The 15155-nt window shown below is 35.7% G+C and overlaps 1 protein-coding gene across 1 annotated transcript in view; it reads right to left on the bottom strand.

Moving 5' to 3' along the window:
* Window positions 1-5138: 5138 nt before the first annotated feature.
* The window catches only part of LOC129351301 (microfibril-associated glycoprotein 4-like), a 105592-nt gene continuing 95575 nt past the window's right edge, over window positions 5139-15155 (bottom strand). The window contains exons 2-8 of the mRNA XM_055020194.1: window positions 7810-7938; window positions 7672-7726; window positions 7070-7228; window positions 6791-6829; window positions 6413-6509; window positions 6099-6269; window positions 5139-5497 (exon numbers count right to left, since the gene is read on the bottom strand). Of these exons, the coding sequence (XP_054876169.1) occupies window positions 5244-5497; window positions 6099-6269; window positions 6413-6509; window positions 6791-6829; window positions 7070-7228; window positions 7672-7677 (726 nt within the window). The 5' untranslated portion in view covers window positions 7678-7726; window positions 7810-7938 and the 3' untranslated portion in view covers window positions 5139-5243. The remainder of the gene's footprint in view (window positions 5498-6098; window positions 6270-6412; window positions 6510-6790; window positions 6830-7069; window positions 7229-7671; window positions 7727-7809; window positions 7939-15155) is intronic.

Raw genomic sequence — 15155 nt, 5'->3', positions numbered from 1 at the left:
AGACACATTTATCTTAACATCACATCTTAAAGGAGGAAACTGAAACATTAAAGAAGGGGTGATCGTATGCAAATTGCATACTCTGATCAACAATCACTTATGGAACATGAAGTGTTTTGTTTCTTCCTCAGAGAGTAAATTAAATTTCTTCTAAGTTACAGAGTGAAAACATTCCTGTTTTTTTAAAGTCTGTTATTGTTATTCATGCACATGCACACAGTTGTTGGCAACCCCAGGTTATGAAACACTGACAGAGTAACTGTCCACAAGTATTCAGGCCAAACTGCTTTCAGGTTTGAAGTTTGTTTTTCGGTTTGTCCTCAGATGTTCAGTAGCATTTGCAGAAAAGTCCGTTGTTTTGCTTTTGCGTGTTTTTGGCTGCATGTTTCAGGTCATTATCCTGCTGGAAGGCCTTTGATTGTGACGGAGGTCAAGCTTTCTGACACCAGGAAGAACATTTCTGTCCCTAAGGCCTTTTATGGTCTTGAGATTTTATTGTATCCTGAACAGATTAAAGATGCAGCAAAGCAGCCCAGAACATAGCCAAGACTCCTCCATGTTTCTCAGTGGGACAGAGTTTTCACTCTTCATTTTGAGTTTGTGGTCATAAAGTTTTGTTTCATTTGACAAAAGAACATTTTCCCAGAAGTTTTGTGGCTTGTCAATATGCATTGTGGCAAATTCCAGTCCTGCTTCCTTCATGTTTTGGATAAATCATAAAGGAAGCATGTTTTAAGCATGGAAGCATCTCTCTCTCTCTTTCTCTCTCTCTCTCTCTCTTTCTCTCTCTCTTTCTCTCTCTCTTTCGTTCTCTTCTTTTATCTAATGAGTATTTGACCTGAGTTCACATCCTTAAATGGAAATGTTTCATTTGACCCAGGGAGGAGACAATGAACAGTACAAAAATGTTTCACATGCATTGTGCAATCGATTTGCTAAAATATTTAATGAGCAAAGGAATGACTCAATAAGCTAGTGGAAGTACGGTTGTGAAACAAACTTCTCTTTTGTGAGATCCTCTTTTTATTTTGTGAAATGTTTTTTCCAGGCCTGGACTGGAACTTGGCCCAGAACAGGACCACCAACCCCACAGCTCTGTTGTCCCAATGTCCACAGATCTTACAACCAAACACTAAGCTGCTGGTGCTTTGCTCCTCTAATCTTCAACTGAAATGCTACTTGTGTTTTGTTCCTCTAACATAATTTCATATCTATGTTGTTTCATCTGAAGGAGCAAACAAAGCAGCTGAAACTTTCTTTATGACTAGAGGACTCCACCATCTCAGCTCCAGCCTCTCCATCATCTCCAGCACCAACTCCAACCGCCAGGTGTGTTGAAGTAGAAACGCATCTTAAAGTGACAGGACACCGGCCCTCGAGGCCTGGAGCTGCCCACCCAGAGACTCTACTGCATCAGGGAAAAACAAGGTTTTACAAACACTCAAAATTAAAAGGACTAAAACAAAGAGTTACTTGTAACTCCAGCAAATAAACAAGTTAATCTGAATTAAATTCAAAAGGACAATTTCAAGGCGTTAAATAAGGAAGTAAGATTTTGTTTGTCATATTTGAGATATAGTATTTGATAACTGAAGGTAACATAGGTATTTAATTATTCTATAAAACAGAGCACACATATTCCTACCCCTTTAAAATGCAGCTTGAAATAGAAAACAATTTGCAATAGTGCAGCACAAAGTGCTTTACAAACCAAAATCCAACTAAAACACAAAAGGATGCAACCAGAATATAAAAAACCATAAAAGCGTTGAGTGCTTGCTGGCTGCAGTAATGTGGCAGCACTGCCCCCTGCTGGGTGGAAACTCAGACATTTAACACACGTCTCACTCCTCACCTCACAGTGCAGGTACTGGAGTCAAGTTTATTTGTACAGCACATTTCAGAAGCAAGGCAGTTTAAAGGGCTTTGCAAAAGAAAACCAGGTGAGTGAATGTAGTGTGAAGTGCTTTAGTTTTCTCTGGATTTGAGAAAGTCTGATACAAATACAGGATATTCCCCATTTATTGCTGCTTCTGGAGATTAATCATTTGCTTTGTTAGAGTCTGATGTGTGCTCAGATTCATGTCTGCAAATAAATCTGATAAGGTCTGTTGAGTTAAGTCAACATCTGCAGTGCCTGTTGGCACAACAATGAAATCTGTCTCTGTATCATGTGAAACTCCTAACTTCTAATCTGCAAGTCAAATAAACCTCACAAGTTCAGATTTTAGACTCAACTGTGAAATGAAAAAACAATTTTGAAAACTTGTCAAGAAGTTAAAGAAGGATAAGAAGTTTGCAGCGTAAACTCAACATGGCGTCGAGGTGGCGGCGTTTGGATTTTGGTTCATCAACATCAAACTTCAGCTGAACATTTTCCTCCTTCTCTCAATTCTCACTCACTGAAAATAAAAATAAAACACAGACAGAATTTTAAACAAATGTCTGGTGAAGGACATTTAATAAATGTCACCAATTTCTATTGTTTCTCTAACTTTGTGTCTGGTAGCTTTGGAGTCTTCAGCCTGTTTGAATACAGAACAGCAGAAGACTTAATCTCACACTATAACATCAAGGTTTCGTAAAAAGCATTTAATTGTGTCGGTTTGTTAAATCTATGCCCTTGATTTTATTTATCTTACTGAAAACTAGAGTCAATTCTGAATGACCACAATCACAGGTTGATGGTTCAAATGCAATGTTTTGCTAACTCACGACAGAAGGAAGCTGCGACTTGAGATCAATGAATTTGTGTTCTTGCTTGAGGCCCAGATGTTGCAGCACACTGACATGTGGCGCAGTCAGATTGAGTGGGCCGATGTTTGAACCCGCAGTGTAAAGGTGTGGCTCCTTACTGAATCAAAAATGCACAACATTCAACCAAGGGTGAAAATCCCATCTCATTATTGGGGATCAAAAATAGGAAAAATCTCCTAAGACCAATTTTTTGGGGGTCAGCAGAGTTACAGTGAAATGTAATAGAAAATGTTTAAAACGTTTTTAAACCCCGTTCAAGCTGCAGGAGCAAAAATAACTAGAAATGCAAATCAAACATGTTTTTCTCAGTAAGATTCCTGTTGAGAAGTAAAATTAAATTCAAATGTTGCTTGGATACGTTTTGTTCAGTCTCACTGATCTAATCTCTGCTACAAAAAGTTAAAGTTCTAAATAAAAAGAAAAGCAGCTAATCAGCAACTGCTCTTAATAAAATTCCTCATAAACATATTGTAATGGCTCCCAATGCAAGCCACGGGATATTTAAATTATAACTTAAGTTGCTTTATTTTAAAGCCTTTTTTAGTTTCGTCATGTCCTGGATGATGGAGAACCAACAGGCAGATAGAAATTAATATCTGAGGAGTCTTATAACTTAAATGGGACATTTAAATCTCCTGGATTTACAGCTATAGTTAAATCAAGACTAAATCAAGACGCCTGTTCATTGTTGCCTTTGAACCATAATAACTGGAACATGGACCAACATATTAGATGTTCATTGATGATTTGATGTTACTAATTTTAAATAATGTTAATGCATTTGTGATGGTTTTGTTGACCATTTTAACTCCACAAAACCTTGCAGCCAGTGGGAGAGAAACATCACATCATTCTGACTGCAACATGTTTTATTCACCAAGAGCAGCTTTAAAAGAAAATACAATAAATTCAGCTGTGATTCTGAATGATTTGACATTCAAGATGTTATTCAGAAAAAAGAAACATTTGATAAAAGTATAATATTAAGACCAAACAGACAGTTATTTTTATGAGTTAATAGTTTTTTTCTCCACTTTTCTGACATATCTTCCATGTTGTAACTCAGAGAAAAGTCTGATCTCTTTTTATATCTCCTTTTCTCCTGTCATTGTTTGGCAACTTCTATAACATCCGAAACACAGGATATTTTTGTTGTTGCATATGATGCCACAAGTTTTAGTCTATATTTAATATAGAAATATCATTCTGTTTAGTTCCTTTTTGTTTTATTTTTGGAAGAGGGCATGATTAGACATTTTATGTAAAAAATGTGTTTTCTTGATATGGGTTAAAGGTGAACAACAGAGAAACATGTGGAAAAAAAAGTTTTTATTTCCCATCACACCACAATCATTCTGTATTGTTGTCAGATATTTGGACACATTTAAGCTACATAATCCAGTCATTTCTCCTCTTTATCACATCAGTGGAGTCAGCCTGAAGCCACTGCAGCAAACATTTATACACCACATGCTTTTGTAATTGTTCTTAATGACGGTCAGTTTTATTTGAACCAGAGAAAAAAATAAAATGTTAAAATTATCCTAATAAGTTTCCTGCTCTCTTGATCAGGAATGGTTAAAACCACAAACATCGGTTCATTTTTACAGGAACGTCATTTATTTGCACATTGAAATCATAAAATAAAATGTTTTGCAAGGAATAATTCTACAGCTATTTAATAATGCAGATATAGATAAGTTTACATTTAAAGTAAAATATTAAGTGTAATTATGATGCCGTCATCTTTTGGTATAAATAAGTCAGTAGGTTGGGACAATTGCTCACACTTTTTAACTGCTTCTTCTTTTCTGCCACCTGCTGGTCGTTACTAGTTACTGCAGGGAGTTCTGCACGTCAGCTTTCTGTTTATTCTGGGGTTTGTCCAAAGTGCGGTCTGCGGGCCATTTGCTGTCCATAGACTGATTCTATGGAGTCCCGGAGGACAACTACATGTGATCAATGTGTATTGACTTTATTTAAACTAATTACAGGAAAATAGTTGAGCACAACAAAGTATTTTAAGAAGCTCATTAATTAAACTCATTTTATTTGTCTAACATCAGATATACTTTATTTTCTCTGGGAGTGACATAAACAGATCATTAAATAGACATAGAGGTTGACATTGACACAGCTGAGCGTAAAATTTAGAATCATGGAAGATCTAATTTTTTACACTTAATTGCATTTAATGAAAATATTTGGTTCTAAAACGTTTCCATTTGGCCCAATTTGTGTTTTGAAACTGGCTTATTTTAATTTTTACATATAAAAGAAACAGACACACAAATATTGCTGCTGGCATCTTATTTATTATCAGAGATGAATTGATTACAGGTAGCAAACTCTCACCAATGATTAATCAACTGGATTATTTATTAGTAATCAAGTGAACTTTTGATTCATGTTTGAAGCTAAAAGTTGATGTTTGATTATAAGAAAAAGCAACTCATTATTTTTTGCTGGATGTTTGACCTGCAGATTTAAATGAGAGGACGGATCTTCATGCTGATGCTCTTCAGGGAGTAATTAACTCCCTTCCATGCAGACCATTCCACTCCAATATAATGGAGTGTGTTGTCAGCCCCCCAGCGATAAACCCCATTGGGGTTTGTATAGTGACCCTGATTGTACCAGAAAGCACCGAGATATTTTTTGGCACAGTTGCTGCTCCACTGGTCCTGGTCTTTGTCAAAGGTGGAAAATTTCATTCCACCGTGATAGGCAAGGCTGTCTCCTGCAGAAATAATAATAGGATACAAAAACTATATGAATAAAACAGACATTCAGTTGAAAGCTTAAATAGTGAAAAAAAAAAAATCTGCGGGATCTGAAAACAAAATAAAATTGTAATTTCAATATGTAAAAAAAAATGCAGGCTTTGTGAAATATTGTTAATATTTTGTGAAATAAATAAAAAGTTATGTTAATCTCTTACTGGGATATTATCAATGAGATCAATTAAATTTACTTTACTCAGATTTTGTGCTGTTAACTACCAACATCAATCTGTTTCCTTCAGAACCATGAGAACAACTCTGGATTTAGATATAAATGACACAACACATTTAATCCAACCAGGGTGGTTTTTATTTTTATTTAATCCTGTAGTTAGAATAGACTAGCTACAGTAAATTATCTTTATTATTATTATTGTTGTTATTATACACCTGCACTAACACAGGAGTTCCTCAGGGATCCATACTCAATGCCTTGATCTTTACTTTCCAGACCCAGCACAAGTCGAATTATTTTATTTGCCAAGGGATAAACAGTGATGGGCATCATTCCATCCATCCTGTCTAGTAAAGCTTTGATGAGGTTTTCTCATGACTCACCAGCGCCCCCTTTGTTGTTGAAACCGCTCACATGCAGAAGGTAACCCTCACACTCAGCATCGACTTTAAATGAAGAGTAAAGAGCAAACTTTTTGTTTCCTTCAAAGTCCTCCATGTCGACCATCAGTTCATAATTCTGACTCCGTGTCAATTCATGGATGTTATCAAGACCTGCACAGACATGGAAACCATTAAATTTAGATTTGCATTAAACACCTGGTTAATCTGGGTTTGCAGGAACTGAGTTATAACTATGTTATAAGTAATATATAAACCAACCATACATTGACTAACTGTTTAGGTCGGTGTCTCACCCAGCCAGTACTCTCCAGCAGCGTTTCCAAAGCCTCTCTTGTACTCCGCAAAGGGTCTGTAGAAGTTTACAGAGCCATCCATCCTCCTCTGGAAAACCTGGAACAACAAAGGAATCTGATCAAGAAGTGAACAACGTTCTCACTGACACACTCAGGGTGAAAAGGAAGTGGGTTGTACCAACTCTGAATTGGTATCAATAATCAATATTTAACATGACAAAACTGATCAAATCTTATCTCAGGCAGGTGAAAATGGAAGGACAATAAAGACTCTTCTTTCAACAGAACTTGATGTTTGTTGGATGAAATCCCCCAAGAATCCTGAGATAAACCAAGTTGAAGTGTAAACAGAGAGAGTTCATGTAGAGATGGACTCACCGTCCAGCGTCCTCCCTCTGAGTCCATGTCGCAGTAAGCCTTCACACAAACACATTCATGACTTGATGCAGTTTTTATTATGTAATGCAATGTCACACTTTATGTGGAAAAATAAATACTATCAAGAAAGTTCAGTTTGAAAGAGTCAGTTTATGTAATGTGTATGAAGATTAAGTAAAACATCCTCAGCATTGTTAACAGATAAACCTCCAGTCTTGGTCCTGCACAGAACTTTAATCTGGATCTTCATTTTTATGAACAACCAAACATAAAGTTCACCTGAATAGCAGATGTAGATCCACTTGGATAGATGATGTAAACTCCACTGGTAAGATTATTATCCTTATTGTAGATGTCATCACGATCTCGTGGCAGTTGGTCCTCAGCCGTTTCACAGCTGATCAGCAGTGGAGCCAGGAGGAAGAGAAGTGATAACAGCTGGAAGACAGAACATGACACCTTCTGAACATCATCAGAGAAACTCTGATTAACGTTCATTTAGTCAGATTAAACCTGATCCCTGATCTTGTCCTGCATGTGGCCTGTAAAATGTTCTGCCAGATTTTCAGTCAGAATTATGCTGAATTCTGCCTTAACAAAGGTTTCTGGTTGGTTTGATCCTCCATTTTTTAACAACTCATTCATCAGTCCTGTTAACAAATGTTATTTCCAGAGCCAATGATATGCAGGAAGTGTTTAAACAAATGGTAAACATTTACGATGTTGAAAAAGCTCAATGCAAATGTTTAGACTGGAAAATCTTTGGATTAAACCGATAAATATGTTGTGGACGTTTTCCTTTTCATTGTACCGACTATATTCATTATAAAAGTGATAATCGATTCACTTATGAATCTTTATAGGTCAAGACACAAACTTACCTTCATCCTTACTGTTGAACTGGACAAACTGAAAATCTGTGGTCAGTGTGGTTCACTGTTAATATCCAATACAATAAAGATAAATTAACTTTAGTGGCTAAACTCAGTTGTAAATGAATTCATGTGTTCATCTCTCACCTGCAGCTGAATGAACTTGATTCCAAACTTCTGCTTCTCCTCTGTGTCTCAGACGTTCAGACTCCGTTATTTTATACCTGCTGATGTGTCACCTCACCTTGATGATCAGAAATCTAAATCAAACATCACCTAATGAAAAACATAGCTTGGCTTCTTCAACTTGAAAATAAATACCGGATCCAGGATCTGGGCTGAGTGTCAATAACACTGGAAGATCAGTGAACCCAAAGAAGATAGAACAATCATCATTTCAGGCTTCCAAGATCTATTTGCTGTTTTCTCTTATACATATTTGTTCAGTTGTGACATCAGGCCTTTCAGTAAATGTATCAGGGACCTGGTTCTGTGTCCTGGTACCAGTGTGACCCAACTGTTCAAGCAATGTAAATAAACTGTGATAGTTCAGAAACTATTTATTAAAAACATTTAATTTGGCAAATGAGCTTCATCCGGATGTCTGTTCTAGTTCAGGAATTTGACTGAACACAAAACGTTATGTTGTCAACATGTAGGAAGTTTCTGAAAGAGGAAACTGATCCACTCCATAAGCTCAGCTCCATCCCGGCTCCAGTTTCGCCTCCAGTTGCCCACTGTCTGCTCGTCTCTAGTTCTGTCATCACCTCCCACTGCTAAAGCTTACTGGTTTCTCACTGCTACAGCTCCAGGGTTTGGGGTTTCCCCTCTGGTACTCGGTGTTCCTGGGCGTCAGGCTGCATGACTGGGTTCCAGGTCAGAACAGCCGGCTTTGGGGAGCCGAGCCGCACAGAAAGTTTCCTGCTCCCCAGGCTGCAGAGCTATCCTCTGATAAACACGCTGGTTCCCAGTCCCCAGTAAGTGGGTTCTCCACCCCAGTAAGCCCCATCCTGTGCCGGCCCTTCTGAGCCCTTTAGTGCAGGGGAGCTCAAACTTTTTGAGACCAAGATCTACTTTTTCTCTCACCAGTCTGCTGTCATGGCCAAAGGTTTTGAGAATGATTCAAATGTTAATATTTACAAAATCTACTGCTTCAGTTTTTATAATGGCAATTTGCATACACTCCAGAATGTTATAAAGAGTGATCAGCGTAACAGCAATTAATTGCAAAGTCAATATTTGCCTAGAAAATGAACTTTATCCCCCAAAACACATTTCAACTTCATTGCAGCCCTGTCTTAAAAGGACCAGCTAACAACGTTTCATTGATTGCTCCATTAACACAGGTGTAGGTGGTGATGAGGACAGGGCTGGAGATCAATCTGTCATGATTAAGTAAGAAGGACACCACTGGACACTTTAAAAAGAGGCTGGTGCTTGGCATCTTGTTTCTCTTCTGTGAACCATAGTTATCTCTAAAGAAACACATGCAGTCATCATTGCACTGCAACAAAAATGGCCTAATAGGAAAGAGAATCGCAGCTAGAAAGATTGCACCTCAGTCAACAATCTATTGTATCATCAAGAACTTCAAGGAGAGGTTCCTGGAGAGAAGGAACCTCTCTCCTTGTTGCCAAAAAGGCTCCAGGCGCCCAGAAACCAGCAAGCACCAGTACCGTCTCTTAAAAGTGTTTCAGCTCTGTTAGTAATAATAATAATAATAATAATACACCAGGAGTGTATTATTATACACCCATGTGTATAATATATAATAATATAATAATAATATAATAATAATAATAATAATAATGATAATTAATAAAGCTAATTTACTGTAGTTAGACAAATCAGGATTAAGAGAAATAGACCTTGATTGGATTAAATGTGTTGTGTCAGTTTATATCTAAATCCAGAGTTTGTTCTTATGGTTCTGAAGCAGGAGATTGATGTTGGTAAGTTTAACAGCACAAAGTAAATTAATTGATCTCATTGAATATATCCCAGTAAGAAATTAACATAACTCATAATTTATTTCACAAAACATTATCAACTTTTCACAAAATCAGCATTTTTGTTAAATATTGAAATTACAATTTTATTGATGTTGGATCACGCAGAATTTGTATTTTTTTTTCACTATTGAAGCTTTCAACTGAATGTCTGTTTTATTCACATAGTTTTTGTATCCTATTATTATTTCTGCAGGAGACAGCCTTTCCTATCACCACCAACAGAAATTTACCACTTTTGACAAAGACCAGGATGAGTTGAGCGGCAACTGTGCCAAAAAAATATCTCGGTGCTTTCTGGTACAATCAGGGTCACTATACAAACCCTAACGGGGTTTATCGCTGGGGGGCTGACAACACACTCCATTATATTGGAGTGGAATGGTCTGCATGGAAGGGAGTTAATTACTCCCTGAAGAGCATCAGCATGAAGATCCGTCCTCTCATTTAAATCTGCAGGTTAAACATCCAGCAAAAAATAAGGAGTTGCTTTTTCTTATAATCAACCATCAACTTTCAGCTTCAAACATGAGTCAAAAGTTCCACTTGATTACTAATAAATATAATCCAGTTGATTAAATCATTGGTGAGAGTTTGCTACCTGTAATCAATTCATCTCTGATAATAAATAAGATGCCAGCAGCAATATTGTGTTCTGTATTTTTTTTATATGTAAAAATTAAATAAGCCAGTTTTTAAAAACACAAATTGGGCCAAATGGAAACATTTTTAGAATCAACCTATTGGTTAAATGCAATTAATTGAAAACAACCAGGTCTTCCATAATTCTAAATTTTATGCTCACTGTGTCAATGTCACATCTATGTCTATTTAATGATCTGTTTATGTCACTCCCAGAGAAAATAAAGTATATTCTGTGTTAGCTAAGACAGAGAATGGAGTGTAATTTGATTTTTATCTGAAAACAATCAGGAGCGAAACAAGAACAGCAGAAAGTCATCAATTTGTTTTTTTCTTGCAATAAAATGTAAAAAAAATAGCACAAGAACTTGATCTAATAATATCAGGAGAACAATAAAATATTTATAGTTTTGACCATTTATAATGACCATATGATGTGCGTCAATGTGTTTGAAAAAACAAATTACATGATTTTTAGACTCTGGAGATGTGTTGATTGATTTGATCAGGTTGTAGAAAGTTTTGTTATTATATGAAGTGAAAGATTCACTGAATGCTGAGGCGTAGTGGATATTATACAATTCACTGATTGTTCCTTTTCTGATACATGGTGCAGATGTTTGGGGAAATGCCTGTAATAATATTCAAATTCTATTTTACTTTTGCAAATTATAGAAATTAAAAGCAGAAAATGCTGCAGAGCTCCAAACAAATGCATTGTGCTTCAACTTAAAATTGATATTTATTGGTGGACTACTATATCCAAAGTAATGGAATGAGTAGTTTGAATGTAATGGAAACTCCAGGTGTTAATCTGAAAAGAAAAAAACTAATTTTGTTAAATGACTTTTAAGTTTTGATTATCAGAACTGGTGTTGGTCTATTTTGGTTCCCAACCTGCAAAGAATCAACCAAAGACACAAATAACTTTTCTACCACCGTCAAACACCGTGTTGTGTCTCCTCCACCGGCTCTCAACTGCCTTTTATTATGTTTACAAGAAAAAAGGTTTGGGCTTTTTCACACAGTCACACAAACAATGATCAATAACCTTAACCACAAGGTGTTTGGGACCTTCTGTGAACATGCCCTTACCTGGACACCAAGGCTGACCGTTATACCTGTGTTAACAGGTAGCTGTTGACACAGCTACCTGTGTTATTACCTGTATTATTATAATAATAACAACAACAACAACAGCAGCAACAACACAACAACAACAACCAACAACAATAATAATAATAATAATAATAACAACAGGTAGCTGTTAACACAGACAGCTAATGATCAAAGCAGCTGGTATCACAAGGATGTATAAACATTTCCAACCCCCAAGCAAACTTCTGAAAAAACAGTTAATATTGTACCACAAAGAAAGGAGTCAAGCAACAACACACAGAAATAATATAAAAACATAGCTTTCAAATAAACTCATAAGTAAATGAACTTAGACAATTTTTCTAAAAACTGGTCATGGGTCATTCTTTCAGAAGCTATTCATGCATTTTAATAACTTGGGAAGTTGCATATGGATCCATATGAATGACCAGCTGGGCCTCAAACCCGAATTTGTATTTTTTCCAAGCTTATATGTGCCAATGCAATTTATTTTATGGTTTTGATTTGCAAACGCAACATGTAGTGCATTAATGTAGTGCATTAATACTAATTGAAAACCCTGCATTTTTTCAACAGTCTTATAAACAATTAAAAAGTATGGGATATATTGGTATAATTAGCCTTTTAAACATAATTGAACCAAATCTCTAGTTGATGTTCATTTTTTGTGTAATATTTCACAATGAAGCTGCAAAGGTCTGGAAGAATTTTTACCTTTCAGTGCAAATATAAACTTTAAATGTTCTTAACTTTCATTGCAACTGGAAAGTTTTTGCAGCATAAATGTTGTATATCTGAATATTTCAGATAAAACAATAGGAACAGTTTTAAAGCCTGCAACCATATATATTGAATGACTGATATATATATTACAACCATTATCTAGGAAAACTTGACACCTCGTAACTGACATTGGAAAAAGAATTGAATAACAGATTCACAAGCGGTGACTTGCTTAGTGAAAGTCGCAAATCTTAAGTCATGTTAATAATAAAAATTTTAGTAAAAGATCAAGCAGAGTAAAAATAGAGAAAGTAAATTTTAAACATAGTAAACGAGTAGAAGTTAAAAATTAAGAAAAGGAATTCAAAGAAGGTTTTAAATAAACTCAAGGTAGGCATAGTCTTACAATGTGATTAGTATTAGTGTAAGCATTAATTCTTTAAGATAACATACAAGTTATACTAATTAATTTCCCAGTGATTGTTGTTATTCTGTTTTAAAGATATCTTCCTCTCATTCCATTCAATATGTTCACTATGTGATCAATTCAGTCTTTATGAGTTCATCCTTAACTTAATAGTGATTGATGAAATTATATTTCATTTAATTAGATTGATATTACTAAAACATTGCAGAATTTCTCTGAGATTGTGAGAACTTTTTATTAGACTTCATCTACATCCTGTCCCATTATTCTGCAGATTAGAAAAATGTTCCAAACCTCTGAAAGAAAATCCAACAGTGACACCTAGTTGTTATAAAACGGATGACAGCAACCTCTTTCTTTCTTCCTTCCTTCTTTCTTTCTTTCTTTCTTTCTTTCTTTGTTTGTTCTTTCTTTTTTTCTCTCATTGTTTGTGGTCAAAATCAGTGCATCTGTTTTCACCTCCTTATTTATTATTAAATCACACCAAATGCTGAATTATAATTGCGTCAATTAATTCATTATGTAAGCTGCAAAGTTTAAACTACATTTTAAAGACTTAAGTTAAATGTTATGTATTGAGTGAAGCCATAAGCTTCATACAAAAAATACCTCTAACAGATTTCACTTGAACATTTTTCATTCCCCAGTTTCTAAAGATTGAATTTGTCTGATTTTCTGCAGTTTATGTGCAGAAATCTTTGCGCAAACATGTGATAAGTAATAACAGACACATCTTAGCAATATTAAAATGTCTCAATGTTTTTAAAACCTACCTGTCAATATCAGACATACACTTTTCCCTGTTGGATGGGAACCTTTTTAACTTTTTACAAGTTTTTAGTAAGAAAAAACAAAAAGTGTAAATGTTCTGCAGATTGTTTTTCTGTAGATCATATATATGTCACCATTAAAATTCAACCGTTCAGCATGACCTCCAGTGAAATATGATAAACCTGAATGATAAACAAACAGGTTTTATCCTCAGAGCTTCTTAGTTCATGACCTTGACCTGAAAACGTCTCTGCAGTCATAAACATTTACAGCCCACAGCAACATATTAAAGCACAACCTGCATATGCAGCTCAGGAAACTCATAAAACCTTCATAGATGACATACTACACATTTATATTTCATCAATTTTCTTTTTACATTGATCATTCTGATATTAATTTATTCTGAGGAATCTTTTTTTTAAAACATTGCTTTATATCTGGATTTGCATGAATATTTAAACCGAATCTAAAGACCAGCTTTATTCCAGAAACCATCAATGTGAGCTATAGTTTATTATTTTATTCATTTCCTAACTTTTCCTCATTTTGTTTCATGGACCTAAACATAATAAGTATAAATATTTTCCTTCCATGGAACCGCAGAATAACCCTGTTCATGTTAACATTTACTGAGATTCTCTGAAACTCAGGTATCAATAATCAGCTGCAGGTATTAATGAACAACCTGACTGCTCTGACAACCATTTGAACTCCAGAAAAAGAGTTCAAAGCCACACACAAACTCTCTCCAATACATACGCACACATACACACACACCTGCCTCCCCCCACACACACACATTAAAGAAACTGGATTGATGCACAAATTGAACTTGCATTTGACCTGCACCTGCCTTCTCAATCTGCTGCCAACCCTCACACCAAGCTCCTCAGCACAACAAAAAACACTGAGACATAATGAAAACAAATGAAGTATAGGAGAAGGGGCATAAATAGAAAATTAGGAACGCCCGAGGGTTAATGACATTGACCTGAAAACATCTCTGGAGTCATAAACATTTACAGCCCACAGCAACAGATTAAAGCACAACCTGCATATGCAGTTCAGGAAACACTTGAAAATCTTCAAACATGGCATAATACACATTTATATTTCATCCGTTTTCTTTTACATTGATCATTTTATTTCTGAATATTTAAACGAATCTAAAGACCAGTTTTATGCCAGAACAAATCCATATGATCTGTAGTTTATTATTTTACTCATTTCCTGTGTTTTCTCGTTTTCTTTCATTGACCTAAATATAAAAAGTGCAAAGATTTTCCTTCCATGCGACCGTAGAATAACCCTGTTCGCGTTAACATTTCCTGAGATTCTTTGGAAACTCAGGTATCAATAATCAGCTGCAGGTATTAATGAACAACCTGACTACTCTGTCTCCAGAGTAACATGGCGAAGGTGCAGGCACTCAGTGTGTCGCACTCAAAATAAATTAAACAAATAAACATTTTCTTTGTTCGAATTTAATAAAGCAATTTAAACTAAATTGTCTTGATATTTATGTTTCTTTGAACAATTAAATTCACTTTTTGTGTTTTTCCCTATGACAGAAGAACCTCCTGACCAACCAGTCCTGGTCACCAATCCTTCCTTTGATTCCTGATTGTTGGGGCAGGAAGTCTTCCTGGTGTCCTGCAACTTTTAGATACTTCAGCACACCTGGCTCCAATAGCAGCTCATCAACAGAGCTCTGCAGAGCCTCACTGCATGCCAGTGAGACAGTTAAATTAAAGTCTTTAGGTCAAGGGACACATCTGAAACTTGCAGGACTCGGGTCC

This window comes from Poeciliopsis prolifica, unplaced genomic scaffold (assembly GCF_027474105.1).
Source record: "Poeciliopsis prolifica strain line A6 unplaced genomic scaffold, Auburn_PproV2 SCAFFOLD066, whole genome shotgun sequence".
Taxonomy (NCBI): Eukaryota; Metazoa; Chordata; class Actinopteri; order Cyprinodontiformes; family Poeciliidae; genus Poeciliopsis; species Poeciliopsis prolifica.
The sequence above is the reverse complement of the archived record's forward strand: the minus strand, read 5'-3'. Positions and strand labels throughout refer to the sequence as shown.